Below are 17736 nucleotides of genomic sequence, written 5' to 3'. Positions count from 1 at the left end.
CAGTTGGATCTTTTTTTTGAGATGTTGCAGCAATACTGTTCTCCAGCACCCCATTTTCAGTCACTACATCTTGTATCTCAATTTCAAGCAAAGCGGACTAACATCCATGCCAACATCCTGACTTCTTTTTATGTTTCATTAACCAGAAACAAAGCTCAGGAGTACAGAAAAGTAACTGTGTATGATGGACAGTCAATCACAAATCATGGCTATAATTTAATAGTTTATTATGTAAAAGAATGACATTAAAGATATAAGACATTATAAGATTAGGACACATTAATTAAAAAACTCGAATAAAACATTCCATTTATATATTGTTAATAGTAACCTTTATACTTTGTTTATAAAGCTGAAGGACTTTTTGTTCTTGAGGAAACATTCTCTCAGAAGAGTAGGAAACAACATCTCTCGACTGTTCATGGCAATGTTAATATTACTTTTGTATCAAACATCCGTCCTGTTAGGAATCATCACTAAACATCACAACATGTTCAATATTTTCTCCACAAATCCGCTTCAACTGCAAACTAGTGTCAGTTTACACAGCTTTGAACAACAATCCTCTCCCTGTGTTGATTGTATTTTAGTTGTACAGCAGAAGGTGGAGAAAATACAATAACTGGTGTATCCCTTGAAAAGTTATCTCTGCTGAGCATTAATGCAGACTACATACCCTGTGTTAGAATCCCAATTTAAGACACTATAATTACAGCATCTGAGCTTGATCATGAAACACGACCATCCTATTGTGACATATACATCAACCCAGCTTACCCAAATATTCATACACAGTCAACACAAACATTTTTGTCAATCCATAATTAGTGCTGATGTTCTGCTGCTTCCTACAAATACCTCTAACGGTTCAGCAGCGTATTAGTCCTGCCACTGTCACCTCACATCCTGCGTCAGACATTTACTTCTATTCTAATGACACGTTGTGTTAATTAAATTCTCTCACTGGCTCTGAATGTACATTTGTCACCAATACCTGCATCTATTTTTAATACCAGCTGTTGCTTGATTAGCAACACATTTGTGGATGTGCCACACTAACAGCATGGCTTGTCCTGTTGTTTTTGGATTAGTCTTGTTTAATCCGCTTCCATTTATACATATGACTATTATGGATATGCAGTTTGTTTGGCTGAACTTCCCCCATTTTTCATGTTGCGCCTCCTAAATTAAAAAGCACACTGAGCATGTTAGGATATGGGACTTGCTGATTGAACCATGCTGAGAGAGTATGACATGAATAAGACAGTGATATCCTCCCAACTGTTGCTGAGGCGATACAGTCCAGCAAAATCAAACGAGTAATGAGGCCAGCATTAATAAAATCCCCTGATATCACTTAGCTTTCAGTGCTGTGTCCCTCAGTCCCAAAATAGACGCGTTTTACATTCTAATGACAGCATGTTTCTTAAAACGTTAAAGCCAGAGCATCAGATATCACTTAATGTAAACAGTGGAGTCCCTCCTCCTGACGACCACAGATGAGAACAAACAGCAGTATACTGTCCAACACGCCATAAAAATGAGACTTTGAGAATCTAGATTTGACAACACTTCAACAACACCAGCCAATCAGACTTTAACTCCTGAACCCTAGATTCAAAAAGCCACATTTGTCCAGTGCAAACAGGCCCGTTAATGATGCAGAGTAAAAACAGGAGACGAGGAAAACACTTTCATAAATATGGCAATAATGACAAAATTTCAAGGTGATAAATTCACTTGACTGAATAATTTTAAAGGCATGGATATGTGTTCTAATAACACTGGATAAGTATCTGCTACTGTCCTGCCGCTAGATGTTACAGGCCTGACATTTCTGGAGTGTAGTAGGAAAGGCCTCACAAGCATCTGCTGAGCTCCCCGAGACTTTGTTCAGTAATAAAGCTCGTATAATGAGCCTGGTACCTCGGCTTCTTTCAGCAGTGCAGCTCCTTTTTAATTCTACAGGCTGACAGCACAATGGAGCTTGGCTCTGTAGATCAGAGTGAGCTCACTACGAGCCAGAGTCCGTGGTGCCAGTGTTTTAAGCTCTCCTTTTGAAAATGTCACACCACTCGGTGGCCGAGGAGCATGCAAAGCCACTGTGTCTGAAACTCGTCTCTGTCTCGAGGGGTTTGGGATGTTGGTTTTTCAGAGTTTAAATGCTATGAAGTAACTGTTTTTGCTTATGGATTCCTACTATACACACAAGTAGCCTTTAGTTTTCCACAGAAAACCATTCAAACTTTATAACATTCACTCTTCTCAGCAGCCAAAGGTCAACCTGAATCACTTTTTAATGAAGACACCGGGAGGCATATCAGTGGTCTGAGGGTCACTGATCATGGGCAGAGAATGAGATGTGGAGCAGCGTGGAGGAGTGTCGAAACGGCAAATTTATGGACACGTAAGTACAACTAATATAAAACTCTGATAATTTTTATCCAAATGAAGATTCAGAACAACAGTAGTCATCTCCAGTGAGTCATTACGGTCAGCTGTTGAGGAGTTTTCATGATGATGAAAGGTAAAGAAGCTTCAGCAGTTATTAAAAAAAAAGACGATTCGTTTCTACTGGCCCAGGTAACCTAAAGAATCAACAATACCAGTCTAATAAAGGAAAAACATGACAAAGAGGATGAACAGATAGGAAAAACCACTCAGTCCTCTTGAATAAGAATGAGGCTTGTGTTCACAGTAGCCTGTTGATTCATTTGAAGATAGTGAAAGCCTCATTTCCTGGCTGAGATGCTGACTGATTGAGCTGTTATACATGCAAATCAAGGCAGCACAGTCCCACTTCTGATGTCCGCTGTGCTCCGTATCCAGTGCCGTGTAAGTAGTGCATGTCCTTGACTATGATTCCCTTGTCTGGGTCCCATAGAACAGTTTCAAGCGTTTCCCCATTTATATCCACTTGTCTGGGTCCAGTGATGATGAAAGATGTGTTGTGGATTCAAACACTACTCTTGAATCTCATGTGTGCAGCAACGAAAGACAAACTGCTGAAGTTGTGTGCTGAGGGTGCGAGTTCAGACAGCACCTTGGACGTCTCACAAGGAATAAAAGACTCACTTGAGTTACATACTGCATGCTTCACTTAAAAACACACAAACAAACCAAAAAAAAATCTGCTCATGTTTGAAACAATATTCCAGTTGTTCAGCATACTCGTGCAGACCGAAGGAGTTGGTTCTACGTCAGCATGTGAGAGTGAGCGTACAAACTTTCAATGGTGGTTGTGATGCACTGGGGTCCCACTGGAGCAGCCTGTCGTCCTGTCACCCACACATGAAGGACGGCCTTGGGGAGCAGAGGTCCATCCTAGCCCCTGGCCAAGAAGGGCGTACAAGAAATCTTGCTTTAGGGACGGTGAAGTGTTGGTGAGCTGCATCGGTCTGCCCTCCTCTCAGACAGAAAACTCGGACCCGCCGCGCCGACCTTGGGTCAACAGCAACAGGCGCCGCAGACGCAGGCCTGTGAATGGATTGCACCACAGCAGGGAGGGCGAGCCCCCAAATACAGCTCTCATTCCGTCCCATCTCATGCGACGCTCCCACGTGGGCTTCTCATTTTTAAGACGTTCAATCTCCTGTAAGACATAATGAAGTTATCTGCTTGCTTTGGCTCATCAGCATGCTAAAACACACAACTGCATTTGCATAGGGAGAAACCTGAGAGAAAACCTCAGGGTATAGTGATGCACAGGTCGACCCACAACGAGCAGGTCCTGCAGGTTTCACCCATGGGTCAGGTGGTTCAGATAAGCTTGTACGAAAACATTGTAGGTTTCAGGCAGGCAAGTCATTAAGTGACAAAGCACCGTTTAAACATTGTGCAATAGTCCACCTTCTACATTCTCCTACCCTCTCTCTGTCTCTTAAACGCACACAGCAAGCGGCTTTATCCAGCACTGCTGTGGTCAGGGTTTGCATCATCTGGTTCCTGACCAGAAAAATCTGTTGAAGTCCAACATATTTAAATCTCTGCAGCCATAATGCCCAGTAAAAATATTTCCCTGTGAGAATTTGCAAGCCTAACAAGCAAACATCTCTCTGTCCACACTGGTTTGTTTATGTTAACCACATAGGATATCAGCTGCATGCTTGAGATCATACTTAAGACGTAACCACTTAAAATATGGGCGAGTACTTGCTGTCTTCTTAGGTTTGTACTTTTAAAGCAGAAAACACACATTTTATATCGTGGCATTTACTGGAAATGACACAATATAGCCAACAGAAAGTAGCGAGGGGGGCAGTGGGTACTTACCGTCTCATCATTACAGATAGAGTGGATCTGCGTACCAAACATTACAGCTGTGAAAGTGAGGAAGAGGATGGCTTCAAGACAGAGGAAGATCAGCAGCAGCACAGACACCCCTGGAGAGAAGTCACTGCACTCTGGCCACAGGAAGAGAGGACAAAAGGTGGATTTTTATTTAGCTCTGAACAACTAAAATGCCACAAGAAACACTGACTTAATTAATGATGCATATATTAATATACGATTGGATGTGCGCACAGGAACTTGTGTATCCTACCCAAAATTGTTACATGATTCTCACAAGCTGGAAAACTCAATCTATACACAAAGAAAGGGTTGCCACTAAGGATGAATTCTAGTGTAACCCTGATGCTGTAGCTTTGAATAGAGGTTAGTATAGAAAACAAGTTAAACAAGCTTTTCCTTTCTAAGTCAGAGCATCTTTTTTTGTAGAGGGCAGCAGAGGCTGGAGTACGAAGAATGAAATACTATCTTCATTTTCTGGTTCCTTTCTACAGAAGCCCACAAGGGAGCAGGCGAAGATCAATGGCAGCTCTATGGTGACCTGCAGAGCAGCTGCTCTTACAACTGGATAACAATCTTTCCCTTTTTAACTCCGCTCCGTCTCTCTTCACCTCTCTAAGACGTTTCTATCTCTTGTATAAATAGCTGTATTTCTGACATTCTGTGTTTGTCTGTTTGACTCAAACATATGTCACGGTCGATGCTGCAAGACAGAGACCTTACCGTTCCACTGGACTTTAATGCAGGTGAAGAAGTGCATACCACTGAGGCCCAAGGCATGGGCGGAAATCAAGGCTATGTACATCTGCAGACACAAGGAGAGAAAAACTTTAAAATCTTTTGACCTGCAGCTAAAAAAACATGATGCTGTGTTGCTATTTCTTTTTTCAACAAACTTCTGTAACTATGGCGATCTGTAAGGAGAGCAAATTAAACATTTTATCTCACAGGGGTGCCCTTGTGCTCAGCCATTAGAGACAGCTTTATGTTTCTGTCATCAAAAATGTTCCAGTCAGCATATGAAGCCATAAAAAAAGCACTGATGTTGTTGAGAGGGTCATAAATGGCTATGAGTGTACATTTCATGTACGCTGGTGTCTGTTGTGCACCAGGTGAGCCTCAGCTGGTTATGATATACTAGTGGGACAATTTTCAACAAGGGATGGGAATTTCCCACTTGTCTGATATAAAGTCATGTAATTTAAGTAATTCTCAAATAAAAAACATGTGTTAATGAAAAAAAATGTGCAGAATCAAGACAAAAGTAAACTTGTTTATTAATTGTCATGAATGTGAATTGATTCAAAGGCATTATGGTATAGAAACTGTGCATTTCTTGTTCCTACCACAGCCCTTGAGAACATTAAATAGACTACTCCATGGGTGCTTCTGTGTACTTACAGTGAAAAGCACAAAGAATCTCTGATTCTTTTCTCCCACGCAGTTATTGACCCAGGGACAGTGGTGATCCATCTTCCGGATACATCTTTTACAAATACTGCAGGAAAGAGAGAGAAGATGGTGATGCATGACACGTTGCCTCTTCTACTGTTATCAATATAATGCTGCTGTTTACACAAAATATGCACACACAGATGTTTTTATAAGCACAGTTTGGATGCTATAAGGAAAATGAGCATGAACAGTGTAAAACTGGCCACAACTATTAGACTGACCTGCAGTGGTGCGCCCTCTCAGGTTTGATGCTGCAGCACTTAGGACACTTGTATATGACCTCACCAGGCTTCAGCTGTAAGCTCTCCATGTACTCCTTGGTTGCGTTGCCCTTAGGAACTGCACCCTAAGGACGAGGGAAGACAAATGCTGTCAGTTACAAATGTCCAAAAAAATGCATGATGCTGTTAAAGCTCAGAAATGTCAAGCTGTGCGTCTGTATGTATGCAGGAACTGTTCATATGTTTCTAGGCTTGTGGAAAAGGCTTTAAACACCCACTACTTATACACAGGGTTTCTGAATTACTCGTCTTTGGGAGTTAAGTAAGATTGGATGTATGACTGAATTTGCAGCAGATGATTCTGTTGGTTGCATTTTCTCAGCCTGACAAAATGCAGCATTTGGTGCTTCTCAGCAAAAGCAATCTCTTGGGTTTAAGAGCTTACAATACAGCCATTACCTGAGTGAATCACAATCAGGTGTAACTACCACTTGAAGCAGAATGCACAATAAACTTAAGACTTTTAAATCTCGACACACTGCTGCACGACCTTCTGTGTACTATTTTGAGCTTTCAAATAGAGCAATTGTTCTGGCTGGGCTGTCGGGTTAGAGAGCACCAGTGGAGCTGTCATCAGAAATCTAGTTTCTCTGAGTAAACATGAGTCAACATTGCAGCAGCAGCACTAACAATATTTGACCTACAACCCCTGAAGCACGAATTGGCTGAATTCACAAAGCATCAGTTATAATGTGCAGAATAATCCCTGCGGCACTTACTCTTGAATGTGAAATCAAACACTGCGGTAGGAGAAGGCAGATCAAATGACTGACTGTTTGAAAATATCAAAAGGCTTCATATATTATAGAAAATTAAAAAGCAGTTGACTGGAACTAACTACATCCAGGCATTTTAACTTTGAGAAGAAAATTAGTTGTTTTTACTAAATACATTGTTCAACTAAAATTTAAAAGCACCCACAGTACTTGTGTAAAACGCTTTAACAAAAACTTCAAAAGCATTCAGTTGTGATGGAAATGCAAACACTGAGTTCCTGACTTTGATCCTCAGCCTGTTATTTTCTGGAAACATTTGCTTAAATTAGCAAATTAGATTTGACAATTCAGTAGACTGCTCTACACAGTTCTCCCACCCAGCATCCGTCACACGCTGCCTCTCAGCTCAGTGTCCCAGAATAAATTAGGGAGTGACTACACGTGTCCGACCATGTCAGTGCTGTAACAAATACTGCCAAGACAACTACAGTATGACTCCTCCTGACCCCAATTAGGGCTGCAGTGGTGACGGCATTTTCCCTCCAGCTATTACAGGTGGCTCAACAGTGCAATATGCCATTGCTATTAACCATCTTTTGTTGTGTTTGCAAATGACTTCATTTATCCTGATTTATCCTGATTTTTATGTATATGGTTGCTTTTTTAAATGACAAAATCACTTGTTTATTGTTAAATGCAGAACATAGAGGGACAATGAGGTGCAATAAGGGGTGCAGAGTTTTTTCAGCCGAGATGCTTTGGTTGCATCTGGTTGCTATGATACAAAATATCCATGTAAGTAAAAATGACAGCACAAGGTAGTGTAGGCCTTTTTGCTCTGGATGAAGGGAAAGCTGAAGCACATAGGGAGAGAGGATGGACCCGCCGGTCTGTTTGAGTTTAGTCTTAATGTCTTCTCCATTGCTGTTTTGGTTGTTCATTGATATGACGGTTGGTCTTTGTGGTATTTGTCCTGACCATCCTTCTCTGTGAGTGGACAGCTGTGTAAAAAGTGACAGTGACAATCAGCTACAGTGTTCTACCCAAATTTGAACATTTTTAAACTCTCCGCAACTTTAAAAAACAGCAAATGTGCAGTGATCTGCGCAGAATAGACGCTCATGACTCGCTCTGTCATGCTGTTGGTGTTCGCAGCAGAGTGTAAATATGCGGCACGTCCATGAAAAAATGAAAAAGCAGGAACACAGCAACTGTGGTGGCTACTTGCCATCTCTTGCGGTTGGCTTGCCAATAGAGAAATATTGCAATATTGCAGTTATTGCAAGAGCCCTAATGCCAAATGTATTCAGATTGCAAGAACCATATCAATTAATTTATATTCAAGTGAGATGATTCATTTAAGTTTAACTGTATGAGTGTACTACGTAAAGCATTAATACTGTATTATCATTGAGGAGCTCCAAATTAAGTTTCTTTCATTGTAATGTGGTATTAGTTTTGTAAACACACCAGCTTTGTTTTATTCCTGTACTTTCAAAACCCTTCTTTCACCCTCCCTTCTTTCTGCCATCTGCATCCTCAATCTTACTTACTCTTCCTTCCCTTAATATTCTTACCGGGTCAGTCAACATAGTGCGCAGATGTGAGGCCAACGCAAGCACGGCCAGGGAGTTGAAGGTGGCCCCGTTCAGCAGCGAGTACCAGAAGTTCTTGCCGGGCAGCAGCATGACAAAGTTCACCACGAATTCAGCGTACAGCACCAGGAACCAGGTCATGCCTGCACACACCATGCCGCAGCTGTCCTGAATAAACCACAGTGTGCGGTTCCCTCCTGTGTGTCCGACGTGGGGACCCCCGACCATCACCCCGGCTGCCAGGCTCCCCGTCTCGACATCTGCACCTGCCGACAGCAGCGGATGGTGCTGCTCCATATCTCGCAGTCGGTGATTTGAAGACTGCATCCTGCCCTGAGGAGAGGGGGAGATATTTGAAGCAAGGTTAAATTTAGGGCTTCTCTCTCTGTCTTACCTTAGGAAAAAAGACAAGACGCATAAGGTGGTTATTTCCACTGTTTTTACCACTTTATTAAAACAACTGATAAATGCACAAATGAGAAGCAGCTAAAATATTTTAATCCATGACCACATGAGGGGGTGGAGAAATTTACGAAGATCACACTTACAAAGTGGAAATGTGGTAGGTAAAGCAAGGATGGTTAGTCTCACATGCCGATCCAAAGTCCCCCACTTTGCTCTGGGTGTCGCCTAGTATACAGTATGAAAAGGCGTCTAAACCATGAAACTCCTACTCTACTTTCATGAAATGAGTCATAGCAGCAGTTTACAGTGTTAAGAGTCCTTTTAGGGAAATCCCCTCGTTAAACCAGGGGATATACCTCCACTGAAAGAAAGGTCATGGGGTCACCACAATCATCAGGAAACATTACATTTTCATTTTTAATGGCAATCAAACCAAACTGTTGGACAGGCAACCAACTAACATCCCCATCCTTAACCATGCCACTAGTTGGGGCAAAGAAAATCTATTAACAAGGGTGAGTCAATGCTGGACACAACTTTGAGCCACGCAGCTGATATCACAAGAGACATGAGTCACTGAGGTTTCTTCCTCTGTATCTATATCGAGGCCACGAGAGAATGTTCATGACCAGCCCAAGAGACCATGTGTGCAGCTTCAAGATAAATCAATGGCTGCTATGATCCATTTAGGAAACTGATCCTGCAGCTGAGGAACATGTGAAGAATACAGGCTAAGAATAATCTGGAGACCCAGATACCTCCTGCTGGCATGCGTCACTGTGACTCACTGAGACAAAAAGTAAACCAATTTAACAAGGTGGTGCAAAATATACGTCAGCTGTGATTTTAGGTTTCATATCACAATTAAGTGTTAGATTAGCCTGGGGTGTAATCTCTTCTTTTTTGGTTCGATATTACACAAAAGACATTCATTCTTCCTTTTAAAGACCCATTCAAGATACCACTTCAGTACCATGAAACTCATCATATATCTATAGTTTATTTATTAAAGAAGATTTAATGTGACAGTGCTCATTAAGCACTTAGGATAGACCCAGATTAATAATCAGTATTTCCCTTACTGCTAAGAAGGTGAGACTTTATGCCTCACTGTCTAGACCTGCTATCAAACTACCCAAAAGAACTTTGCGGGTATCCGTTTCAAAGAAGAAGAAGTTTTTAAGCTTTTCCTTTATGGCAACAAAATAAGGGTGGCTACTACTGATTATACCAGTGTTGTAGATAAGATGAGTGTGTTAACTGTGCAGATTATACTGGTTTTCCTTTATAGAGAATGTACTGACATAGCACTGAGATTGCTCTCTGACTTTTAAAGTCTGCCACATACAGGAAAGGCTTTATAAACTTGCTGTGCATGTGCTGTACTGTCATGATGACACCATCTTTGACAACCTGCCACTTATATACGGCCTTGTCATTCCTGAAAGGAACGCCAGTGACCCAGCTGAAAGAACAACCTTCGACTGAAGAATCCTGTTCAACATGCTTTACACCTCTCCAGTCACTTATTATTTAGCCACAGAATAGGCTCCAGTTGTCAGGAACAAGAGGTGCTTAATGCATTTGATGCAGCGTTCTGCTATGTTATGATGCAATCCTTTGAAGAAAGTGATTTCCCTCTGCTGAGCATTTAAATCAAATGATACATTTCCAGGGAGATGTGTGGTGCAGAGCTGAGCTTTCAGTCTTCAGCTGACTAGCCAACCAGGCAGCCCTCCAAGCACCACATTGCTGTTTGTTTCTGCTTGCATCCAAAAACTTTCCATGTCAGTGGGTGTCATCGAGATTGCTTGCAAAATGGAAATGCCAACGGGGACGAGAGGTTTTTGGCCTACAGAGCTGAAACCCCACACGAGCAAAGATGTCTTCCTGACAGCCAGAAAAACAGACATCCAGCTAGGAGTCCAGTTCAGTGATTTCATGGGAATCGATAGAGAATAAGTATAATTGATCTGTTTCCTGCCCCTGGCTGTTAAAATCTTTTTCATGCACTCAGACAGGCAAGCTAGTCAGAGGCTAGTAAAGATGGTGATCTTAGAGCAACACTTAAACTGGGTATCTTATGGCCTGGTCGCAGCTGGTGACACACCATAGGAAATTCATCCATCCATCCATCCATCTTCTAACTGCTTCATCCTCTTGAGGGTCACAGGGGGGCTGGAGCCTATCCCAGTTGACATTGGGCTAGAGACAGGGTACACCCTGGACAGGTAGCCAGACTATCACAGGGCTGACACATAGAGACAGACAACCATTCACGCTCACATTCACACCTACGGACAATTTAGAGTTATCAATTAACCTAATCCCCACCCTGCATGTCTTATGAACCTGCATGTCGAGGAAGCCGGAGTGCCCGGAGAGAACCCACGCTGACACGGAGAGAACATGCAAACTCTGCACAGAATGGCTCCCACACCTTGGATTGAACAGGGAACCCTCTTGCTGTGAGGTGACAGTGCTAACCACCACACCACCGTGCCGCCCCACCCTAGGAAATTGTCCTATTAAGTATCATTGATAGTGACTTGAAGACAACATGCTTTTTTCAAGATAACTGATAGTGACTTTAAATCTGTGCGACTGACAGTAAAATGGCTTATCTGAAGCGACGCTGCACAAATGCTATGTGGCTTTGAATTCAAATTCCAATACTTGACACAGAAACACACATGTCCTGTAGAGAATATGAACTGATCCGGGAAAAAGCCTACAAAAGCACAGACAGACACTTTCTACCAGCTAATGCAAAACACAAAACAAAAGCTGCAGGTCTAATTTGTAATTCAACTTCTGTGTCTTGACTATGTGCACCCAAGTGTGTGTATGTGCAGTATGATAATACAGGTCTTTCATTTATGCTAAAGGAAGTGGGGGTCAGGGGTCATGGATGGGTGCCAGAAAGACCTTGGGCTCTAGTTTCGCAGACTGGGCGAGGTGGGGGCACAGCACACCTGCGCTTCGCCAACTGGGTGTGGCCAGGTGGATTTTGCAAGTTTGGCACACCGTGCTCGCTGGCGCAGCTACTCCTCTTTCCCATCTCCATCCCTCCTACCTGCACAAGTCAGAAAGAGGGAGGAGAGAAGGCGTGGAGTGGGTTTTACACACATCACACCAATCAAATGAGCTCCTCTCCTCGCCCTTAAATGCGCCGCGGGAAGGCATAATGAGAGTTTACTCAATTCGCCATAGCAGAAGAGAGCAGCAGCGTCAGACGGCCAAACTTCTCCCAGGAGGGAACTGATGTTTTGGTCCGGGAGGTCCAAGCTCGCAGTGTCCGAATATACGGAACTGTGAGCAGACCTCCACGGGCTGATGATGCAAAGGTAGCCTGGGAGGAGGTCACCACAATTGTAAATCAATGTTGCGTTTCTCTCGTGCCCTCTCTCTCTCTCTTTCTCTCTCGCAGTCTCACTCTGTTTCTTTTCTTTTGACTTTTCTAAATGACAGATGCTGAATATATACTCCCTATCTGATGCTGTGGCTGTTTGTGGTTGGCTGAGAGGGATGTGAACCCATTAGTTTGCAGCTGTGTTAATCAAATCAGGTTGGGTTTCCATTACGTGTGCCAAACGTGCCAAATGTGCCAAACGGTGCCAATCCCCTTTGATCTAACATCAGATGCGACGGGACAGTCGATATAGAGATACATTTATGTGCTGATTGCAGATAGTTGCATTGGATAGTGTTTTTTTGGGTATTTATTGCATCATTAATGTGCCTGACATTCTGGAATCCTGCCTGTGAGGTTTTGGTGACGTGTGCGCACTGTCCGCCGGTCAGCCAAACTTCCACTTACACCGTCTGACAGTTGACCTGGTTTCAGCTGGTGAGTTTTTAGCGCACCTTCGGCGATGCCTTTTGGCACGAAACTGTCACTGCGCCAAGCTGGATCTGTCGACACCTCCCCCTGCTGCGCCGCCACACCCATCTCAGCGCACCTCGGTCTGCCAAACTACCAAACTGAGCGCGCCTCGGTTTGCACTGCTCGAAACTAGTTCTGTGTGGGGTTCGCCACCCTGCGCTGCACCGGGAAACTACAGCCCCTTGTCTCAATGGCACGTCAGGTTTAATTGTACAGAGCAGAAACACATACACTGACATCCAACCTCTGGAGGGCCTGACAAGAATTTGTTTAACTTTATTAATGACAGAGCTACAACTTAAAAAAAGAGACATCTAATCAATAAAACTTTCTTAAATGTTATTCTATACTGCATTATTGGCATTTTCTTTTGCTACTTTAGTCAGTTTAAGGTGTAACTGCAGACAGGAAACACAGAGAGAGCGGAAAGTGTACGACACACAACAAAATTCCCCAGATGAAATCAAACTGTGCCTGGCTATAAAAAGTTATGGAAGGACAGCAGATATGTTACCTGTCTGGCAAAATTAGGCTACACCCTTTTAGGGATAGACTACTTGATACGCTAGAGAGATGATGCTATAAAGCTCCCATTTTGGAAACAGTGAGAATTAAGATACGTTCGATGAAAAACATTGTAGGCTTTTCTGAAGCTGCTCTGTAATTGTTGTCACTGTGTTCCAGATAAAAAATTAATTTACCATTTTGAAATAAGAATTAAAAATTAAACCTCTGCACATTTTCTAAAACTATAAAAGGACTGTCTGTGGTCTGACTTTGCTCATGATAATGATTTTTTAATTCTCTGAGCCCCTAGACGCCCACAGTCCATTGACACGTACGTCACCTGTTATGGTGGGGAACTTCACATAATCACTCTTATTAGTACACAGAGTTTGGTGACATCACTCAAATAACAACACACTGTAGCCAACGTTCACCTGACTGGAGGTCTTATTAGTCAGAGTAATATAAAACACCCGTGTGGGTGAGTGTGGGCACCATTAATCACAGCCTGACAGTGAAAAAATGATCAGCAGCAACAGACTATATGTCAGCCCCTTCATAATATTACTAAATGTTTATATTTACATTTCCTGGTTATGTTATACTCTGTTACTCTATAAACAAACATAAGGCATATGTGTGTAAAGCTCCTTGTAAATAACAGCAGCAGGTTTGTTTTTTATTGTGCATAATGACAAGAGGAGGGAGGTCTCAAGCTCTGTAATGTTTTTATTCTCTGGCTACATCAGCTGTCGAAAATGTTCCAACAGTCACTACAAAAACACTGGAAACACAGAAGTTTGTCAGCAAGTAAACCGATTGTGACAAAACAAAATAAACAGCCTCCACAGTTTCAATTAATGACATGACAGCATGCGCCACTGAATGATGCGAGCGCAGCTGAACTGCCTTAAAAAGGTTTACATTTTTTCTGCATCAGTAAGATCAAGGCTAGAAATGAAGCTGGCGGAAAACACTGTCTCCGTTGATAGCACTATTTCACACATCAAAGTGACTGAGATCACTAAGAGCACTGCCAAGTAAATGAATTGACCACAAAGAACAAAATGTATTCGGATCTGATAGTTTCAAAGTCAGAACAGAAAATGGTAGTGACTGATCCTGGCTCATGTGTTTGCTTTAAAGGGCTTAATTAAAGCAGTACGTCACAAAAAACGGACGAAGGTGCTTCATCCGTTAAATAAACTACTGTAGAGATGTACTCATGGCACATGCTCGAGCACACAGACAGTGCCACATGTGCTGAGATCAAGTCATATTAAGGTAGTTGATATTCACAAAGCCGACGTCAGCACAAACCATAGAAGCTGAGGATAAATGCTGGAAAATGCTAACAGGCATTTTTGGACACCTTAAGTTCTGTCACAATACCCTCTCCCCTTATCATTCCCCCCAGTCTGGTATTTAGAAACCTGACAACAAAAAAATCAAAAAGGTCAAGAGAAATTGTAGTGATAAAGCAACGCTATTTGTAGAAGCCGTATGAGGGCCTGCCAAAGGGTGCCTCTGTCAATATGACATTTAACAAATGTATTCAATTACAAACAGCACTGTTTACCACACATCACCACCAGCATGCTGTTTTTCTGTTGAGCAAAGGAAATTAGCATTGTCCTTAAGAGGGCAGAAAACGCTCTTTAAAGGTGCATTGATTTTTCTGTGGTCAATAAAAGGGAGGTCCATTAAAGCCACACCAGCTGGTTGTCCAGCTGTCTGCCCTTCCCAGTCAGAGGGCAAAACACAAGAGCCACTGGTCCCCATCTCTCCCCTTCTTCCTAATCTCTCTTCTTCTCTTCTCTCTGACATACACAACCAGCAGTAACCTCAGTGCATCCTGCTCAGATCACTTTGCAGGGTCACTCTGTTGCACAGTCATCACACACACAAACAGGGGCTGGCATCTGCTGTCAAAGAAAATTAGATAAAACAATAGCCAAAAATACTCCTGAAAGAAATGGGTTTCGATTTGCTGGGCGAGTTTATGTTTCACTGTCACATTTCCGAATAGCCGAGCAGCATAATGGCCAAGCTAATGTCAGTCCTTCTGAGAACGCTAAGAACCAAAAATAAAACCACCCCTGGGTGAGCATGTTGACACAACTGAAGAAATCACAGCATCTAATGACAAATAACATGACACATGCAACCAGTACATGACCTGTTATTTTTATGGCCTGCTCTGTTAAAACATTAAACCGACATTATCTACAACCACATAAAAAACGTTGTATCAAATAACACACAAGCTCAAAAGTTGATGCGCTATTTGTCACACAGCTAAAACAGACATTTGTCATAATAAACTGCTTTATTGACAATGATTTATATGACGCTGTGTCCACACTCAAACTATTCCAAGCCATCCACACTATCTTTGAAGGTGATTGACGGCAGCTTGGGGCTTCTTTGTCTTACATTCCTATTATTATACCTTTTTTAAAACAGAAAAAATGCCCACAAGACAAAACCAACAAAACACTGAGCCAGGCTGTAAACAATTTATCAAGCAAATGCTCTCTGGTACTGACAGTTCAGCAATAGTCTACTACACAGTGCCTCCCTAGAAAACACATCTTTTCACTAGCGAAAGCCAACATCAGGAATGCCGCTCTTCCAGCTTTTACACGAGAGGTAAACAGACAACATGAGGTTGGCTGCTTCGCTCTGTTTGCCCCGGTTACACATTCAGGTCTGCAGCGAAACAAAAGACATGCAAACTGAGTGAAAGAATGTGGGGCAACCTACCTGATATGTTCTCTTCTCACACTAACATGCTGTGGTGTGTACCTCCTGGACCAGCATTCAGGTTGAAGTACATATGCAGGCTGGCATGTAGGCTGACCCCTGAAGAAGAAACACAAACAAAATGGGTTTAATCTCAGAATCAAAACGCACAAAAATACAGTCAGCTGCTGGTTTGTTAGTTTAATATATTCCGAGCTAAACCTAAAAGGTTATAATGGTTTGTTTACGGTGAAACTGTTGTGTCTGGATCATACACTGGAAACACTTCATGAACTACAGTCTCCATAATGACCAAACAGTTGAATCAACACCTCTATAATAGTTTCAACAAATCCTAACATCATAACCATTTTAAAGGAAGGATTTGTTGCAGGGCTGCTGTATGAGACTGCATGAAGTCTGAACTACATGTACCTAACAAAATGACACAGTTTGTACAATGCTTGCTTCCTCAGTGACTCAATTAGACAACGCTGTGCCCAGGATTTTGCAAGTGTTCTCCTTTTCCTCCCAGGAAACACACCCATCATGATGGCTATTCACAAAAATGTGGTGACACTGCAAGTATTTTCTGACAGAGATTTTTCTTTCTATTTGCCTCTGCTCTCAATGTAGTTGAGGTTTCTTTCCAAACCTCCTAACTATAGCTGTTATACTGAGATGCAGAAATCACTGACACATACTGACAATCACTATGGACCACATCCAAGGTTTTAGTAAATACTATTGTGACTGTCTTCCTCCCGATCTGAATCCAAAACCACCCGCACTGACTGGTGCTAATACCTGCAGAGATATGTATTATAGTCTGTGTTAAGATACTAGGCTGACATGTAGGTGACATTTCCACGTTTTTTCTAAAGGCAGTCCAACCTTGAATCCAGCCAGGTGACACTTAGCTTTATCCAGACAAACCACAGAAACTGAAGCACCCCAACAGATTAGTTGGAGAGGTGTGTCTGAGATTAGAGCTCATATCCATGCTGCAATGATAACTGTAAAGGTCGTGACTGAAACTGAACACCACACACACACACACACACACACACACACACACACACACACACACACACACACACAAGCAGCAGCAGCAGCTTGCTAGCCTGACTGACACTTCACATGCATCCGGACTGGATGGTAAATCTCGCTTGCTAACTAGCCACTAACAGAAGCTAACACAGCTAACATGCTAACACTGTATGCGAGCGACGGGTGCTAAAGCCGAGTCTCCCCGGTGACGGCTGAATGACATACCTTAATATTCCTAATTTCTTTCCTTGGGAGCGCCTTTTTAATACATGTTGGTGTCCAGTTTGAGCTAAACTCCAGTTTCAACGAAGCCGTACCCGTAGCGGCAGCAACACATCGCTCTAACAACGGGACGACAGTGACCAGTAACGACGGAGCTTCCGGGGTTCGCCTCGGGTTTCTCCGTTAACGTTCGTGAAAGTCCGGCGAAATAATGTTTGCTTAAAGAGCGCCGCATCGTGGATGGTGACAGAATTGCAGCATCAAAACTGCGATAATGTCAGTTCTCCACTCGCGGGTGCTATTGGCTAAATACAGTGACACTACAATGACACTGCTCAGGTAAACTTAATAAAACTCAACTATTAAAGGTCTAACTATTATGATTAAGACTATTTAAAGTTTGTAAAAGTGCAGTCTGGCCCTTTACACCAGAAAAAGAGGCATTAGTGTGCAAAAGTCCTGCATTCAAAATATTACTTAAGTAAAATTACAAAAATATTAGCATAAATAATACTAAATAATACTATATTATATTATTGGATTATAATTACTTTTACATTAATGTCTTAATCACTTTAATGTTG

General features: G+C 42.3%; 1 protein-coding gene across 1 annotated transcript; it reads right to left on the bottom strand.

The window, feature by feature from the left end:
* Positions 1-210: 210 nt before the first annotated feature.
* On the bottom strand, positions 211-17321 carry zdhhc7 (zinc finger DHHC-type palmitoyltransferase 7). The gene is made up of 8 exons (XM_049602542.1): positions 17156-17321; positions 15902-16000; positions 8320-8670; positions 5967-6091; positions 5692-5788; positions 5014-5095; positions 4273-4403; positions 211-3592 (listed from the first exon to the last, which is right to left on the bottom strand). Exons 3-8 carry the CDS (start codon positions 8662-8664, stop codon positions 3410-3412), a joined length of 963 nt encoding a protein of 320 aa, XP_049458499.1. The 5' UTR covers positions 8665-8670; positions 15902-16000; positions 17156-17321; the 3' UTR covers positions 211-3409.
* Between the last annotated feature and the right edge of the window lie 415 nt (positions 17322-17736).

The sequence above is a fragment of the Epinephelus fuscoguttatus genome, linkage group LG2 (genome assembly GCF_011397635.1).
Source record: "Epinephelus fuscoguttatus linkage group LG2, E.fuscoguttatus.final_Chr_v1".
NCBI lineage: Eukaryota > Metazoa > Chordata > Actinopteri > Perciformes > Serranidae > Epinephelus > Epinephelus fuscoguttatus.
Note: the sequence above shows the minus strand (reverse complement) of the source record. Positions and strands in the feature narration are given on the sequence as shown.